At 38.1% G+C, this 14,108-nt stretch overlaps 1 protein-coding gene across 10 annotated transcripts in view; it reads left to right on the forward strand.

Moving 5' to 3' along the window:
- The window catches only part of Asph (aspartate beta-hydroxylase), a 214,376-nt gene that overhangs the window by 70,519 nt on the left and 129,749 nt on the right, over nucleotides 1–14,108 (forward strand). For 9 of the 10 annotated variants that reach the window (XM_048783017.1, XM_048783020.1, XM_048783013.1 and 6 more), the window contains 7 exons: nucleotides 4,662–4,784; nucleotides 6,400–6,432; nucleotides 7,171–7,227; nucleotides 7,711–7,758; nucleotides 8,287–8,319; nucleotides 10,718–10,756; nucleotides 11,499–11,534. In XM_048783017.1, the coding sequence (XP_048638974.1) occupies nucleotides 4,662–4,784; nucleotides 6,400–6,432; nucleotides 7,171–7,227; nucleotides 7,711–7,758; nucleotides 8,287–8,319; nucleotides 10,718–10,756; nucleotides 11,499–11,534 (369 nt within the window). The remainder of the gene's footprint in view (nucleotides 1–4,661; nucleotides 4,785–6,399; nucleotides 6,433–7,170; nucleotides 7,228–7,710; nucleotides 7,759–8,286; nucleotides 8,320–10,717; nucleotides 10,757–11,498; nucleotides 11,535–14,108) is intronic. The other variant, XM_048783014.1, reaches the window with a different exon arrangement.

Consider the following 14,108-nt stretch of genomic DNA (forward strand, 5'->3'; position numbering starts at 1 on the left):
AAGCAGAACACCAGAAAGCAAGCTTTGTGATGAGCAAACTTTGTTCATCACCAAAGTAAAAAAGGACCGACTTCTAATTACGTAGGTCATATTACCAGAGAAGACAAAGCATGCTGTCTACTTAGAGAATATAAAAGCTCCCAACTCTTGTGCTGCAGCCCGGCTGCAGCAAAATAACCGGGGGGTGACGGACTTGTTTACGAACTCTAACATTCCCCTGGCAAAATGCCAGGTGTTATTTTGACTTGTTTACAGACTCTAACACTCTTGGATTTAAAAAATATCTCATATATGGGGAGAATTAAACGAGTCTCAAAACCAGTGTTTTAGGATTTTATAAGGCCGTTTCTTGAAGCATTCCTTGATGAAAACAGAGAGCATAACCCCAGAGTAAAGCTCATGAAGGCATTTTGAAGGTACAGAACACAGCGGGACCCTGATACCCTGATGGTTTGATGTGATACAAGGGTAGCCCTAAAGAAGAAAAATAAAATTGGGGTGTCATAAAGACATACAAATAGTTCTCTAGCCTTCAGCTAGATTTTGCTGATGACTGCTTGGCATGTAGGATCCTGTGTCCTTGTACACCAGCTCCTTTGCAAGTAGGAAGGCTATTTCACCTGAATGTGTATCTGCCCATATAAGCAAGAGTAGGCTTCTCCTTCCTACAGCTTTTATTTATTTATTTTAATAATCCATAAACATAAGGAGGTAGATGCAGTCAAAATAGACCAGTGATTTTTATACAGTGCAGTTAGTACAATACAATAGTGGTGAGACACAGGATATTCTTTGGGGCTTACCTAGACTTGGGCCTCAGAAGAGACTTCATAGAGGAAATGACTGTGTCATCTAGAAGCACGAGGATGGTGTAGAACTTTGCCTGTCTGGTCATAAGAAGAGGGCACAGCATGTGTGGGAGCCCAACCAAGAGTCTGAAGGTAGTTCAGAATGGTGGCATGTGGGATGAAGAGGAAGAGGGATGAGAGACAGATATCTGTCTCTTAATTCTTAATAGCAATTAAAGGTGTTTAGGAGTGTGGTGTATTCTGCCCACAGTGGCGGGTGGGGGTGGGGGGGTGGGGGGGAGCAGGCAGCAGAGAGCCCAGATGGAGGAGGTTGTGCTGGTGACCCCAGTGAGTCCAGGTGGCTCATCAGACTCAATTCTGGCAAAGGTTGGAAAGAAGGGAAGTAGAAAGAAACAGCAGGCCTGTGGGCAGGTGGGAGTGGGCAGCTCAGCATAAGAGGACATAATCTAGTCTAGCACATGTTTCCTGATACAGCCTTCTTGGACCTATTCTTGCTTTGTAGAGTTTTTAATCCCCTTAGACAATCACATTGATGATCCCTGGCTTTAAATGTCATTTATATGCTGGTGACTCCTGAATGTACAGCAACAACCCTGATGACTTATCTAAGCTCCAGGCTTACCCAGGGCCTGCTGGACCCTCCAACAGGACCTTGTGTGTGGCTCAGTCTCAAACTCTGCCTAACCCAGAGCTCTGGCTTCCTCTGCACCTTTTAGGTCTCCAGCTCCCCCCATCCCACCCTAAAGTGCTGTTCCAGCCTTTTACATTTTTGTTAATGTCCATTCCACCCATGTAGTTGCAGAAGTTCAAATCCCAGGTGTTTTTCTTGCTCTCTCTTTCCTCTCCCCTTACTTAAGCCTGACACATTGCCCCTGGCACATACCTGCCTCTCCAGTGCCTCAGCCATGACAGCTGCCTTTTGCCATGGCTGTTGAAGTGCCATCCATTCACACTTGTTTCCAGTCTTGAGCCTCTAAAACCCAAGTTTGGTGTTCGATGTGCTCAGGCAGTCGTGCCTTGTCTGACCCCAGTCTCTTTCTCCTCCTTCTTCCTTTTCCTAACCCAACTGGCCTTCTCTTTCCCTTGCAATTACCAAGTTTGTCCCTGCCTCAGAGCCTTTGAACTTGTCACATGTCTGTGGGGATGTGCTGTCTACCCCCACCTCATCTTCACATCTCCTCTGACCTTGCATGGCCGCCTTCCCCTATCATGCACATTTCATTACTGGATTGAAATCTTGCATCTGCCATTTATTAGCTGTGTGGCTTTAGCAAAGTCCTCAATTTCCTCATGTTTTAAAATGGACAATAGTAACTGCCTCACAGGGGTGGGGTACCAGCTGCAGAGGGCTGGGTAATGCCTAGAGTCTAGGAAACTTCAGGATGATCTCATCACACGAGGCTGTCACTGGCCAAACAGTGGAGATTCACAGACAGTGAGCAGTGCTTGGGTGGTTTCCCTACAGAAATGTTGATCGGTCAGTGATGTCTGGCTGCTAAACTGGCAAATGTAAAACTCATATAAGATGTTCCTGGATTGAACTAGGAGAGAATAGGGAAAGAGGAATATGGTATAAAGATAAAGAGTAGTGAAAGTCTCAACAGGAATTAGATTTGGTGCTTTGTTTACTGAGTAGAAAAAAATGCAAAATGGAAGGGGAGAGGAATATAGCTGGCTGTGATAAGACAGAAACCCCCTCTTCACAGGGTTATTCAAAGAACCAACTGGAAAACTGAAACTACAGATATCATGGAACACACACGCTTTTGTGTGCTCTCTTTCCACACACACAAACACAAAATTATTGTACATACATGCTGTGTATAACCAATATATATAAAATATTATGTTTTTTTTTAATTTTTTATTGTTGGTTGTTCAAAACATTACATAGTTCTTGACATATCATATTTCACACTTTGATTCAAGTGGGTTATGAACTCCCATTTTTACCCCATATACAGATTGCAGAATCACATCAGTTACACATCCATTGATTTACATATTGCCATACTAGTGTCTGTTGTGTTCTGCTGCCTTTCCTATCCTCTACTATCCCCCCTCCCCTCCCCTCCCCTCCCCTCTTCTCTCTCTACCCCCTCTACTGACATTCATTTCTCCCCCTTGTATTATTTTTCCCTTTCCCCTCACTTCCTCTTGTATGTACTTTTGTATAACCCTGAGGGTCTCCTTCTTATATACTTTATCATGCACTGTGGCTGTAACCATTTTAGTTTGAGATGTGGCAGCAAAACTAGCAGATATCTTCTTTCACAATTTAATAGAAATTTGTTCTCACTCTAGATCTCAGCCACCTCAGAATATTGATTTTTTTCAATATCAAAAACTTTCACCTTTTTGCCTAAGGAAGCAGCACCTTATGGCTTCTCTTTGAATATCAGAATTGCAGCATTTTGGAGGACATTACTAAGTAAAATAGGGCCGCTTAAGCACAAGCACTGTGACACCCTGGCAGCCCCTCTGATAACCAAGATAGCTGTCAAGTGAGAAATGAGCAGATAACATATATAATATGGTGAACAACAGGGTGATTCATGTTCCAGATGGGATGGAGAGAGATGGCTCAAGATTTCATCATGCTTCTCAGAATAACCTATAATTTAAAACTTACAAATTATTTCCAGAAATTTCCATTTAACATTTACATGCTGTCTTGATTGTGGGTCACTGAAACCACAGAAAATAAAACTGTAGATGAAGAGACTATTAAAAAATCATAGCTCCAGAAGTGGGTCTACATAATTTGGTAACATCTAAGAGAATTACTATGCTACTGTAAAGGCACAGTAACTCAGAAGGACTTTCCACAATTTTCATGGTAATATTGTTGCTACTATAATAATAATAATAATAACACCTAAGTACTTATTATGAGCCGACCACGTTTCTATGTATTTTCACCTCACAATAATCCTAAGAATATTTATTATTTCTATTTTATGGAAGGGAAATTGTAGACATGGAGTTGGTAAGGAATTTGTGCACAGTCATGAGTTAGTATGGAAAAACCTAAATCCAGAGCCAGCCCCTCTAGACTTTGCACTCTTAATCACTGTACTTCATATAGTCTAGCCCAGCTCCCTCAAATTCTTAGAGTATTATTTATAGGAGGTAGTCTGCTGGGAGCCTTGTCACATTAATATGAGGATAATTTTTAGGCATGATAACAAACTATATTTCAGTGGAATAATACAGTCAACATCCACATGAAAGCAAAACTGCTCAATATATCAGAAGTTAATCACAGTAGAGAAAATAGGCATCTTTGAATATCTAAAGGCTAAGCATAGAACAGTTTAGATTCAGTATAATACAGATATTTGTGTTTATGTAGCATAAATAAGGTGAAGTGGCCTTCCTACTTGCAAAGGAGCTTGTGTAAGATAGGTTGCTAATTTTTCTTTGCATCAGAACATTAGATAAATCATTTAAAAATTTTACATGCAATTTTATGTCAATTCTCAATACAAGTTATTGGTGTGATCTTTTCTCTAATTTGGTGCTAATTGAAGAGGCACATTAATAATTATGAGTTTATTTATTTATTCATCAAATAAGTATTGAATACTTCTATGACTAAGTATGGTCCCAGATGCTGGGCAAACATAGTGAACAAAACTTAAGAGGTGCTCATTGTTTGTGAGTTTACTTTCTAATGAGACTAGCACCTGGCCAGAGTGAGGGAGGAAACACCTTCAGAATGAACAGTGCCAATGATGGCCGAGAGTAAGGATTGCATAGCAGCCCTTCAGAAGGCCTCTTTGCCTAAGCCAGCTGCTGCCTATGGGCTAGCGTATACCTATATTGTTTTGTTCATTACCCTTGTTGAAGGAGAGGACCTGCAACAAGACCAGGATGGACCAGCAGAAGAACTGCCTCTGGAGTATGAGAATTTCTTTACAGATGATGCAGATGATACATTTGAGATGCTGGAACCTGAAACAGTTCATGAAGGTAGAACACATTTATTTGGTTTCAGAATAAAATATAGTAGATAAATTACAATTGCAATTATTGAATCTTTTCTTGAGCCCCTTTAAAGCCAATATTAAATGTTTTTCTGTATTTTTTGAAATCAAGTTTAAAACCTCAAGTAAAGTAAATTTTTCCCTAAAATAAATAGATATCCAGGTTTTGATTCAAAGCCCTTTTATAGAAAACTCAGAATACATAAATTTCTTATAAAAGTAGGTGAGATACCTCAGCAAACTACTATTATGGTATTCTCCTGCCAAGAGTGCTGTTTGTTACTTGGCAAACAACTGTTGAAGTACTTGACTTGATCACCCATCACAGGCTTTTGATCTAACACTAACCCTAATGACCGTGAATAGGACACTCTTCTTAGTTTCTGTACCGGATGTCTGTAGGCCTTTTCTGCAAAAAGCCAGGTAGTAAATATTTTAGGCTTTATGGAACCTCAGCCTCTGTTACAATGTTCAGCTTTGCTCTCAGAGTGCAAAACTATACCCATGCTTCTTGTTTAGAGGAGGAGATACAGTGGCAAAGAAATAGTGATGTGAGTGTCCAAACAAACTCAAAGAATTATCGTGCATAATTTTGTGTGTGTGTGTGTGAAAGATTCAAACACAAATATTTTTGAACATATATGTGATTTTGTATGTACTATATGTTGAATATAGTTGATAATAGAAGAGCTTTAGCACCTTTGACCTTTAGTGATTACTATGTCATGATGTCTATGGGAAAGTGTTTCTAATTTTTGAGTAGGGATGCTGATAAAAATTAACTCTGGTTTCCGTGGATCACTCCTTCCCTCCCATCTTTGGCCTCCATGGCTCTGCAAGATTGAGGGCTGTTTAGAATTTTGTATCTAGGTGCTGCTTATGCAACACATTTCAGTTAAGATGCTCAAATAACCAGGAACATGAGGAATTTGGTGTCTCTAAGTGTAGGAGGTATAGAGAGAGGTAGAAAGAAATACTTCTAAGAAGTTTATAAGTTCTAGAGACCTTATTTATTGATATAATCTTTAGTTGACATAGAGATTCAATTTGAACTTTAAAGTTTCAACTTTACTACAGTCTTTAGAAATTAAAAAAAAATTACATTTTGTGTATCTGTTTTATACAATGAGCAATGAGCAATGGTCACAAGCTCGTTGAGGATCAGATTTTCTGATTAGCTTCCTGGACACATAAAGTTCCCTTTATTCTCCATTTGTAGACTGTGTATTTTTGCTCTAAAAAATAGTAGGACAGGTGTAGGAGATGGAACACCACAGTGGAATGTGAAATGGAGAGAAATTAGCACATTTTCTGCGTTCAGCCTTTGTCAGTCTTTCACCTTGTATTTATTAATCACCTGATTACAGTGTTTGTCAACCTTGTGGAGATGTTGAGTGGATCAAATAGAACACATGAGACACTTGAGAGTGCAGTTCAGGGAATAAAGTGTTACACAGATACTTAATTGGTATTTCTATATTTTATGTTATTTTCTTTAAATCAGTAATAAGTCTAAATTCAGAATATACATCAACACTATGATACATACCATTTTATAAAAGTAGTAATATCAATTTTTTTCAATTTAATGTTTTTTTCAGTGGTTGAGGATAGTTACCTTGTGGAAGAGCCAGGTAGGTTTTAACTTAATATTATTCTTTCCTAATTAGAATAAGTCTTTAATGGAACATCATGATATATTTAAAATATTATTTATTATTTATTAATGATTTTGAAAGTATTTAATATATCACATGATAGGGTTCATACTATTGTTATTATTTTGCTTTGTAGTATAGATACACCTTTGTGAGTTTAGTTTCTATTTTGAAGTTTATTTCCCATGATAAACAGATCACTCTTTGTAAGCTTGAGTACCATGTGGTATTTTTGACTAGCATTTGTGGTCTATATACACTATGTTATTTATATACACTAAACCTGTGTTCCAAGGTAGAAGAAACCCACATAGAATACCTGAGCTTGAAGCCCAGGTGAGGGCTGGGTGGCGTGTGCACTTGCTCACAGATTCTTCTACATGGGCAGGAGGAAGACTCACTGGTACTACTCTCTTGGGCTGTCTGCCTCTGTTTGCTTTTATTTACTGTTGTTAAGTCTGCATATGCTAAATGAGAGTCTAGCTCTGCTCTTTTGTAGTTAGATTATAAACTCATTGATGCTGGAAACTGTCTTGTTCAGTTTTGCATGTGACCTTAAGCAAAGGTCTTGAGGGTTCCAAGAGTGAACATGGCTGATCATTGTTCTGATTTAGTTTTGTATTTCTATTATTACCAGGAATTATACTTTTCTAGTTTGGAGTATCATGAAAAATCCATGATGTTTTAATTTCCTAATTATTTCCCAATTTATAGTTTTACAGGATCATCATCAGGATATAGAAGAGATGATATATGACCAGGAAAACCCAGGTTTGTAATATGAAAATCTTTGATAAGTGCTTCTCTTTGAGGCACTGGCCAACGTCATTTAACACAGTGTGCATGATTCACTCTGATTCAACAGAGATTTCTTCATAATAACTTTCAATCATTTTTGATTCTCCAAATATTTACAGAAACTTCTAAATAAAGTTCAGTATTTACCTGGGGAAATAAAGATAAAGGAAATATGTTTTTAAACCTTCTTTAGGAGTCTGGTCTATTAGAAGGAATGGAATTGAATTATGGTGTAGTAGATCCAGACTGGTTGCAGATCCTAGTTCCCATTTTTTGCAGCTTAAACAGTAAATTCTGGAACTTTGTTCAACTTAAATTTTATTACATTATAATAATAGCATCTATTTTACAAGGTTGTGTAGATCAGAATTGATTTGAATCTTTTAGAATGGTGTCAGGTAATGCAAGTGTTTGGTGTTTTCACGTTTGGCAGAGGAAAATATTTTTTTCTTTTAGATTCCAGTGAACCAGTTGTAGAAGATGAAAGCTTGCACCAGGAAGCAGGTATTGGATGAACAGTTTCATTCAATTTTGAATGTTAATTTTAGTTGCAGTACTTTGTCTGTTTACATGGTAATTTTTCTTTCAAAAAGCCAAGAAGCAATTTTTAACATGACTTTTTGTCTCATAGTGAAATCAGTATATTAAAATAATGTCAGAGTCTGGGGATGTAGTCCAGTGCCTAGCATGTGTAAGGCTCTGAGTTTGATCCCCAGCATCACAAAAAACCAAACAACAAGCAAACAAAAACAAAGATGTTTGTATTTCACTTCATCTACCAACAATGAATGGGTCTATAACAAACAGGATGTTAAATTCTAATGGCTAATTTTATTTATCTTGTGCTGAGGAATTTTTACGGGAATACTTGCTCTTTGCTTTAATTGCATCTGAACAGAGGCATTTATTACTGACTACTCAAACATCAATGTTTAAAGGAATAGAAATTTGTGTTTAAAATTAATTTCTTTTTTAGTGAAGCAGTTTTAAGGACTCATGTAATATTTTTTTTTAATTCTCTTTCTTTTGCAGATGACGTAACATACCAAGACTATGATAAACAAGGTTTGAAAATGCTTCTTAAACCTTAAGGCACCTACTTGTTTTATCCCCTTAGTTTGACTGTAAAATATGCAGGTTTGTGTTAGTAAACATCAAGACATAGAAATGAATAGTTTTTCTCAAAAATTCACTTAGTGAGATTATTTAACTGTTCCAATAGTTCTGCCATCGCCTAAGTAATTTCTTAAACTTTTTACAAGTTGTTTTGGGGCAGTTATAAATTACTTTAAAAAATGTATCTCATTACTTTATAGTCATACCTTTTGACTAATATATGCATGGATAACTGCTTTAGTTAGAGTTTACTGTATTTGTTTCTATAAATTAATCCCATTCTCAGAGGTTACTGATTTCCCACGTTGGGGAAGATTAAGAGGAATTGGATTCCATGCTCAATGCAATGGCAACATGGAGAAAGGAATTCTAGCAAATTTGCAGCATAAGTAGTATCTAATTCAGATCCTGGTCGACTATAGCAGCTCCTGTCTTTGAGCATTTTATGCATTATTTTTCTGAATTCCATGAAGTGCCTTGTATTTTCCCTGCTTCCCAAATGAGAGAAATAAGCTTTTGAGGAAAGTAATAGCTGCAATGATTTGAATTTAACTCATATCTGAGTTCCACCTGCCAATCAAGGAGCCAAAGAATGAATTTCTTGAAGGGGGCTGTTCAATGTTGTTGTGTCCCTCTGAGAGCCATGTGTAACAGCACTGAAAATGTGCCCATGGTCTAGTACGATAGTGGCCTCATGGGCGACTTGTCATTAGACAGATTGGACAGGGATGATAGTAGTATAAACCAGCATGTGAAGGTGGAGGGGAAGACAAAAAAATGTTTCTAAGGTAAAATGAACAGAGCTTGATATTGCAGGTGTAGCCTCATTCCCTCTTCTGGCTTGATGACAGGTGGTCCTTTTTTTTTTTTTTTTTTTTTTTTAAATTAAGATAAGACCAGCTGGAAGGCAGGAACCAGGGCTCTAGGTCCTAAGTCCATTCCTTATGAGTTGGTGGTGATTTGCCAATTACACATCTGGGAATCATCAGCATCGTCATAATTGGAACCAAACTCTGTGCCCTTCATGAAGGAGGATAGAGGGGGATCAGAGGTGGTTCTATGGCTGGACTTTGAAGAAAGCCACATTTAATATCTACAGAAAAGGGATGGAGTGATAAAGAAGATTGAGAAAGAAATAAGACATTAAATAGAGTCTAATCTCACTGAAGTCTAGGTGCAAAGTATCGCTTAAGTGATCTCATGGGCAAAACCGGAAGGTGTCCAGCAGATTTAATGAGGTGCTCACTGGCCATCTCAGCAGGAGCCTTTTCAGGATTGTGGTCAGGACCAAAAGATAGGTGGGAATGGGCTAAGGAGGGCAAATGAGGAGAGGAGACTTCAAACGTAAATGGATCTTTAAAGAAATTAGATTATGAAATGGACAAAAGAGAGTAAAGGGAAGCAGGCCCAAGAAAAGGTTGATTTTTAAGATCTGTAGAAGTTTGAGCATATTTAAATGCTATCTCTGCTCAGGGTGACAATAAGCACACATTTCCTCGTCCCTTTCATCTTCCAAATGCCCCAAAAGGACAAAATGATTGTACTGGAATACTGACAATATGTCCAAAAAATAATACATTCTCAAAAATGGTTCTTCATTAAATAAATACAAAAGAATAAATCTGTGACCATTCTGGGGAAATAAGATTGTTTGTTCCTCCTGTAGCAGAAAATTGGAGACCTTTTGGAAGATCAGGTTGACTGAGAAAGCAGCCAGCTTCCAGGCACAGCATAGGGCAGAGGGCTGTGCAGGAATAGCCTGCTTTGCAAAAAAGTTCTAAGCCCAGTTCCAAGCCCAGTGACAACCCTTAAGAGAAGGAATGGGTAGCAGGCACTTGTTACAGGGTGGGTGGATGAAGGACCTGCCTGCCAGTCAGTGCCTTCTAAAAGGCCAGCAGAGGGTGTTTGCCTCCAGGTTAAATGTCTGGGAATTACTGAATATTTTTTAATTATTAATTAAACAAAGTGGGGAAATGTTCCTATAGGTGATGTGCAGGGAAGAGCTTTAGCTCTTTTAAACCTTCATCATAGACAGGAAGACAGTTTTCAAAAGAAAATTCAGTGCCACTTGGGAATAAGTGGATTATTGAGTTCTGGTCACAAGTGATTGAGGGAGGAGCTTGTCTTTTCCCCCTGTATAAGAAGGGACCATATGGGATTGCTGTGTCCCATGGCTAAACAGTGTCTGACCTGGAATTTAATCCAGACCTGTTTCACTTCAGTTGATCAAACTCCTTCCCACCCTGCTCTGTAATCTGTGTTCAATGTCCTGGGAGCACATTGTCCATTTTTGTTATGATGAAAATGATGCAATACTAAAGGATTATTTTTTCTTTTTATTTTATAGAATACGAGCCTTCAGAAAATGATGCAATAGAAATTTCAGGTAAGTTTTTGTCTGTAAACAGATGTTACTTACCAATCAAACCCCCTTCCATTTGTTAAACTTTTGTAACTTGTGAAACAAAGAATAGGTACAATAATACAAAACATTTTCCAGGCACTAAGAAAATAATTGCTACATGTCTGTGGTGGAATTGATTCCAGAATGAACCACGGATTAAAAAAAAATCCAAGGATGCATAAGTCCCTTGTAGAAAATGTCATAGTATTCCTTGTGGCCTGTGCACATCTCTCTGTGTACTTTACATCACTGTTATTTACAATCTTAAAACAATGTAAGTGTTATGTCAGCAGTTATTATATTGTATTGTTTAAAGCATAATGAAAAGAAAAATCTCTATACATATTCAGTGCACACGTAATTTCTTTTTGAGGGGGGTTGTTTTGTTTACTTGTTTGTTTTTTCTTAGTTGCTTGTTCTGTTTTTTTGTATTTTGATCCTTTGTCAGTGAGATGCATGCATGTGGAACCTATGGATACTTATTTATTCCATTTTGATGGTGCAAATTTTTATGTTAGTGATAATGTTAGCCTACTTAATGTACTCTTTGAATATAATTTAGAAATTAAAATTGATATTCTAATATAAATACTCACAAGTCTCTCCATAAGAAGAGGCAGTCTAAAAAGGAAAGCAAAGCTTAGATATCCAAGGGGATATTAGTTACTTTAGGGATCTGAATGAAGGTGAGTTGGTGTAAAGTATGTTTTCCTCTTTTATTTAGATAATGCTGTAGAAGAGTCAAACATAATTCCAGAAGGTAAGTTAATTTTATTTTGCTTTCTATATTAAATATATGTTCATTTATTTAGCAGGTATTTATTGGGCATTTCTATTTGCTTCTATATAGTGCTCAGGAGCTGGAAATGTGGGAGTGAATGAGACAGAATCCCTCTTCTCATGGGAGCTGGCATTCTAGGGTCCATACAGGTGATAAATAAAGATTGTGGGAAGTGAAATGATGATGTTAAAAATCAAATTACCATGGGAATAGCCTAGGAGGTTGCAGAGGACTACCTGAATAGAAGTAGGTATGGCCTTTAAGAGAAGGTGACCTGGTGAGAAAGGGCTAGCCCTGGGCAGAGAGGGGTTAAAAGTTGAGACTTTTATGTGATAATTCATCTGAAGGGAGGGAACCTTTTTGGGAGAAAATTTTAAAAAATGCTTTCTGAAAATTAAAAATAGTTGCACACACTATATTAAACCCTGATACTTCAATACAACTTAGATTTACATAGTTTTTTTAAAATTTATATGACAGTGGAATGCATCACACTTCTTATTACACATATAGAGCACAATTTTTCATATCTTTGGTGGTATACATAGTATATTTAAACCAATTCGTGTCTTCATACCTGTACTTTGGATAATAATGATCATCATGTTCCACCATCATTAATAACCTCATGCCCCCTCCTTTCCCCTCCAGCCCCTCTGCCCTATCTAGAGTTCCTCTATTCCTTCCATGCTCCCTCTCCCTATTCCACTATGAATCAGCCTCCTTATATTAGAGAAAACATTCGGCATTTGTTTTTTTGGGATTGGCTAACTTAGCATTATTTTCTCTAACTCTATCCATTTACCTGCAAATGCCACGATTTTATTCTCTTTTATTGCTGAGTAATATTCCATTATGTATATATGCCACATTTTTAAAAATCTATTCATCTATTGAAGGGCATCTAGGTTGGTTCCACAGTTCAGCTATGGTGAATTGTGCTGCTATAACCATTGATGTGGCTGTGTCCCTGTAGTATGCTGTTTTTAAGTCCTTTGGGTATATAAACCGAGGAGAGGGATAGCTGGGTCAAATGGTGGTTAGTTCTTAACAGTTCACAAAATACTTCCACACATATTATTTCAGTTGCTTCTCACTATAGACAGTGAGGAGGAGACAGAGCAAAGACCTCTGTATTTATTTTATAAACAGCAAGCTGAACTGAAGTGAGGTCAGGCGAGATCAAGCTGGTCCCTTGTTCCAGGGGTGGAAGTGTCTGAGTCAGTGTTCCATGCCTGGATCCTGAAGCTGACTGTGGGGGCGCACAAGCTTTCGTAGCAGCAGGCTGCCACAGGGAGCATAAAACAGAATATTGCTCATAAAATTACTCTCAGAATTCATTTTTGAGCAGCTAGTTTTCAGATTAAATGTTACTGTTTTTTTTTTTTTTGGTCGTGTTGAGAATGGAACCCAGGGCCTCATGTGCTCTATCACTGAGCTCTCCTGTATTTAGAGCTTTGTAGAGCTTGGTTTTGCAGACTGGATGATCACACAATCAATAGAAATGGGAGGATAGTTGTGGAGGGAATGGGGGAAACCATGTTTTCCCTCCCTGTCTACTTAGCTGTGGGAGAGACTCCTGCATGGGAACTATGGGCCCACTATATACAGTGGGATTCATCTCTGTGTAGCAGGGCTAAACTAAGTTGAGGGTTTTTTCTCCCATTACTTAGTTCTCTGGGAAGAATATTAATGTTTTGAAGAATATCTCTAAGTCTTTATTTTGATTCAGTGAGATTAAGAAAAATGGAAACCCTAGCCTGGCATGGTGGTGCATGCCTTTAATCCCAGCTGCTTGGGAGGTGACGCAGGAGAATCCCAAGTTCAAAGCTAGCCTCTGAAATTTAGCCAGCCCTTAAACACCTCAGGGAGACCCTGTCTGTAAATAAAAAGGGTTGGGGAGGAATGTGGCTCCATAGTTAAGTGCTCCCTGGTTCAATTCTTGGTGCTAAAAAAAAAAAAAAAAAAAAAAAAAAAATTTAAAAAAGGAAGGGAGGGAGGGAGGAAGGAAGAAGGGTAGGAAGAGAAAAGAAAAGAAAATCCCCATGAAATATTTATCCAATGTTCCCCATATATATTTTATAAAAAAAAAAATAACTAATGTTACCATATGCAATTTGACCCCATCTTGTTTTGACCAGAAATACAGTCTTTTCCTAAGTTTTTCAGACAATTTGAGAAGCTGTTATACTATGAAAGGTTTTCCCTCTATTGGACTGTGGGGCTCTGGACTGTGCACCTGTCGTCTACCTGCAGATTCTGTGCTGGCCCCTGTAGCACCTGACTACACTAAGAGTAGTTCATCTTCTTCACATACTTACTGGCCTCCCCATTCACCCTTGTCTTTCCTTGGCCTTGGCTGCTTGCATCAGTAGCACTTGGATTCCCAAACCAGAAACATGGAAGCCATCATTGAGGCCTCTTCTCCCTCTGTCTCTACTTAATTCCAAGTCCTGATAATAGACTCCTTCAATGCTCCTCCAACCCATTCTTTTCTCTGTAGCTCTTGTACTGTTGATCTGGTTTGGCCCTTATCCTCGTAGTTAATAGCAG

Source organism: Marmota marmota, unplaced genomic scaffold (genome assembly GCF_001458135.2).
Source record: "Marmota marmota marmota unplaced genomic scaffold, marMar, whole genome shotgun sequence".
In the NCBI taxonomy this organism is placed as follows: domain Eukaryota; kingdom Metazoa; phylum Chordata; class Mammalia; order Rodentia; family Sciuridae; genus Marmota; species Marmota marmota.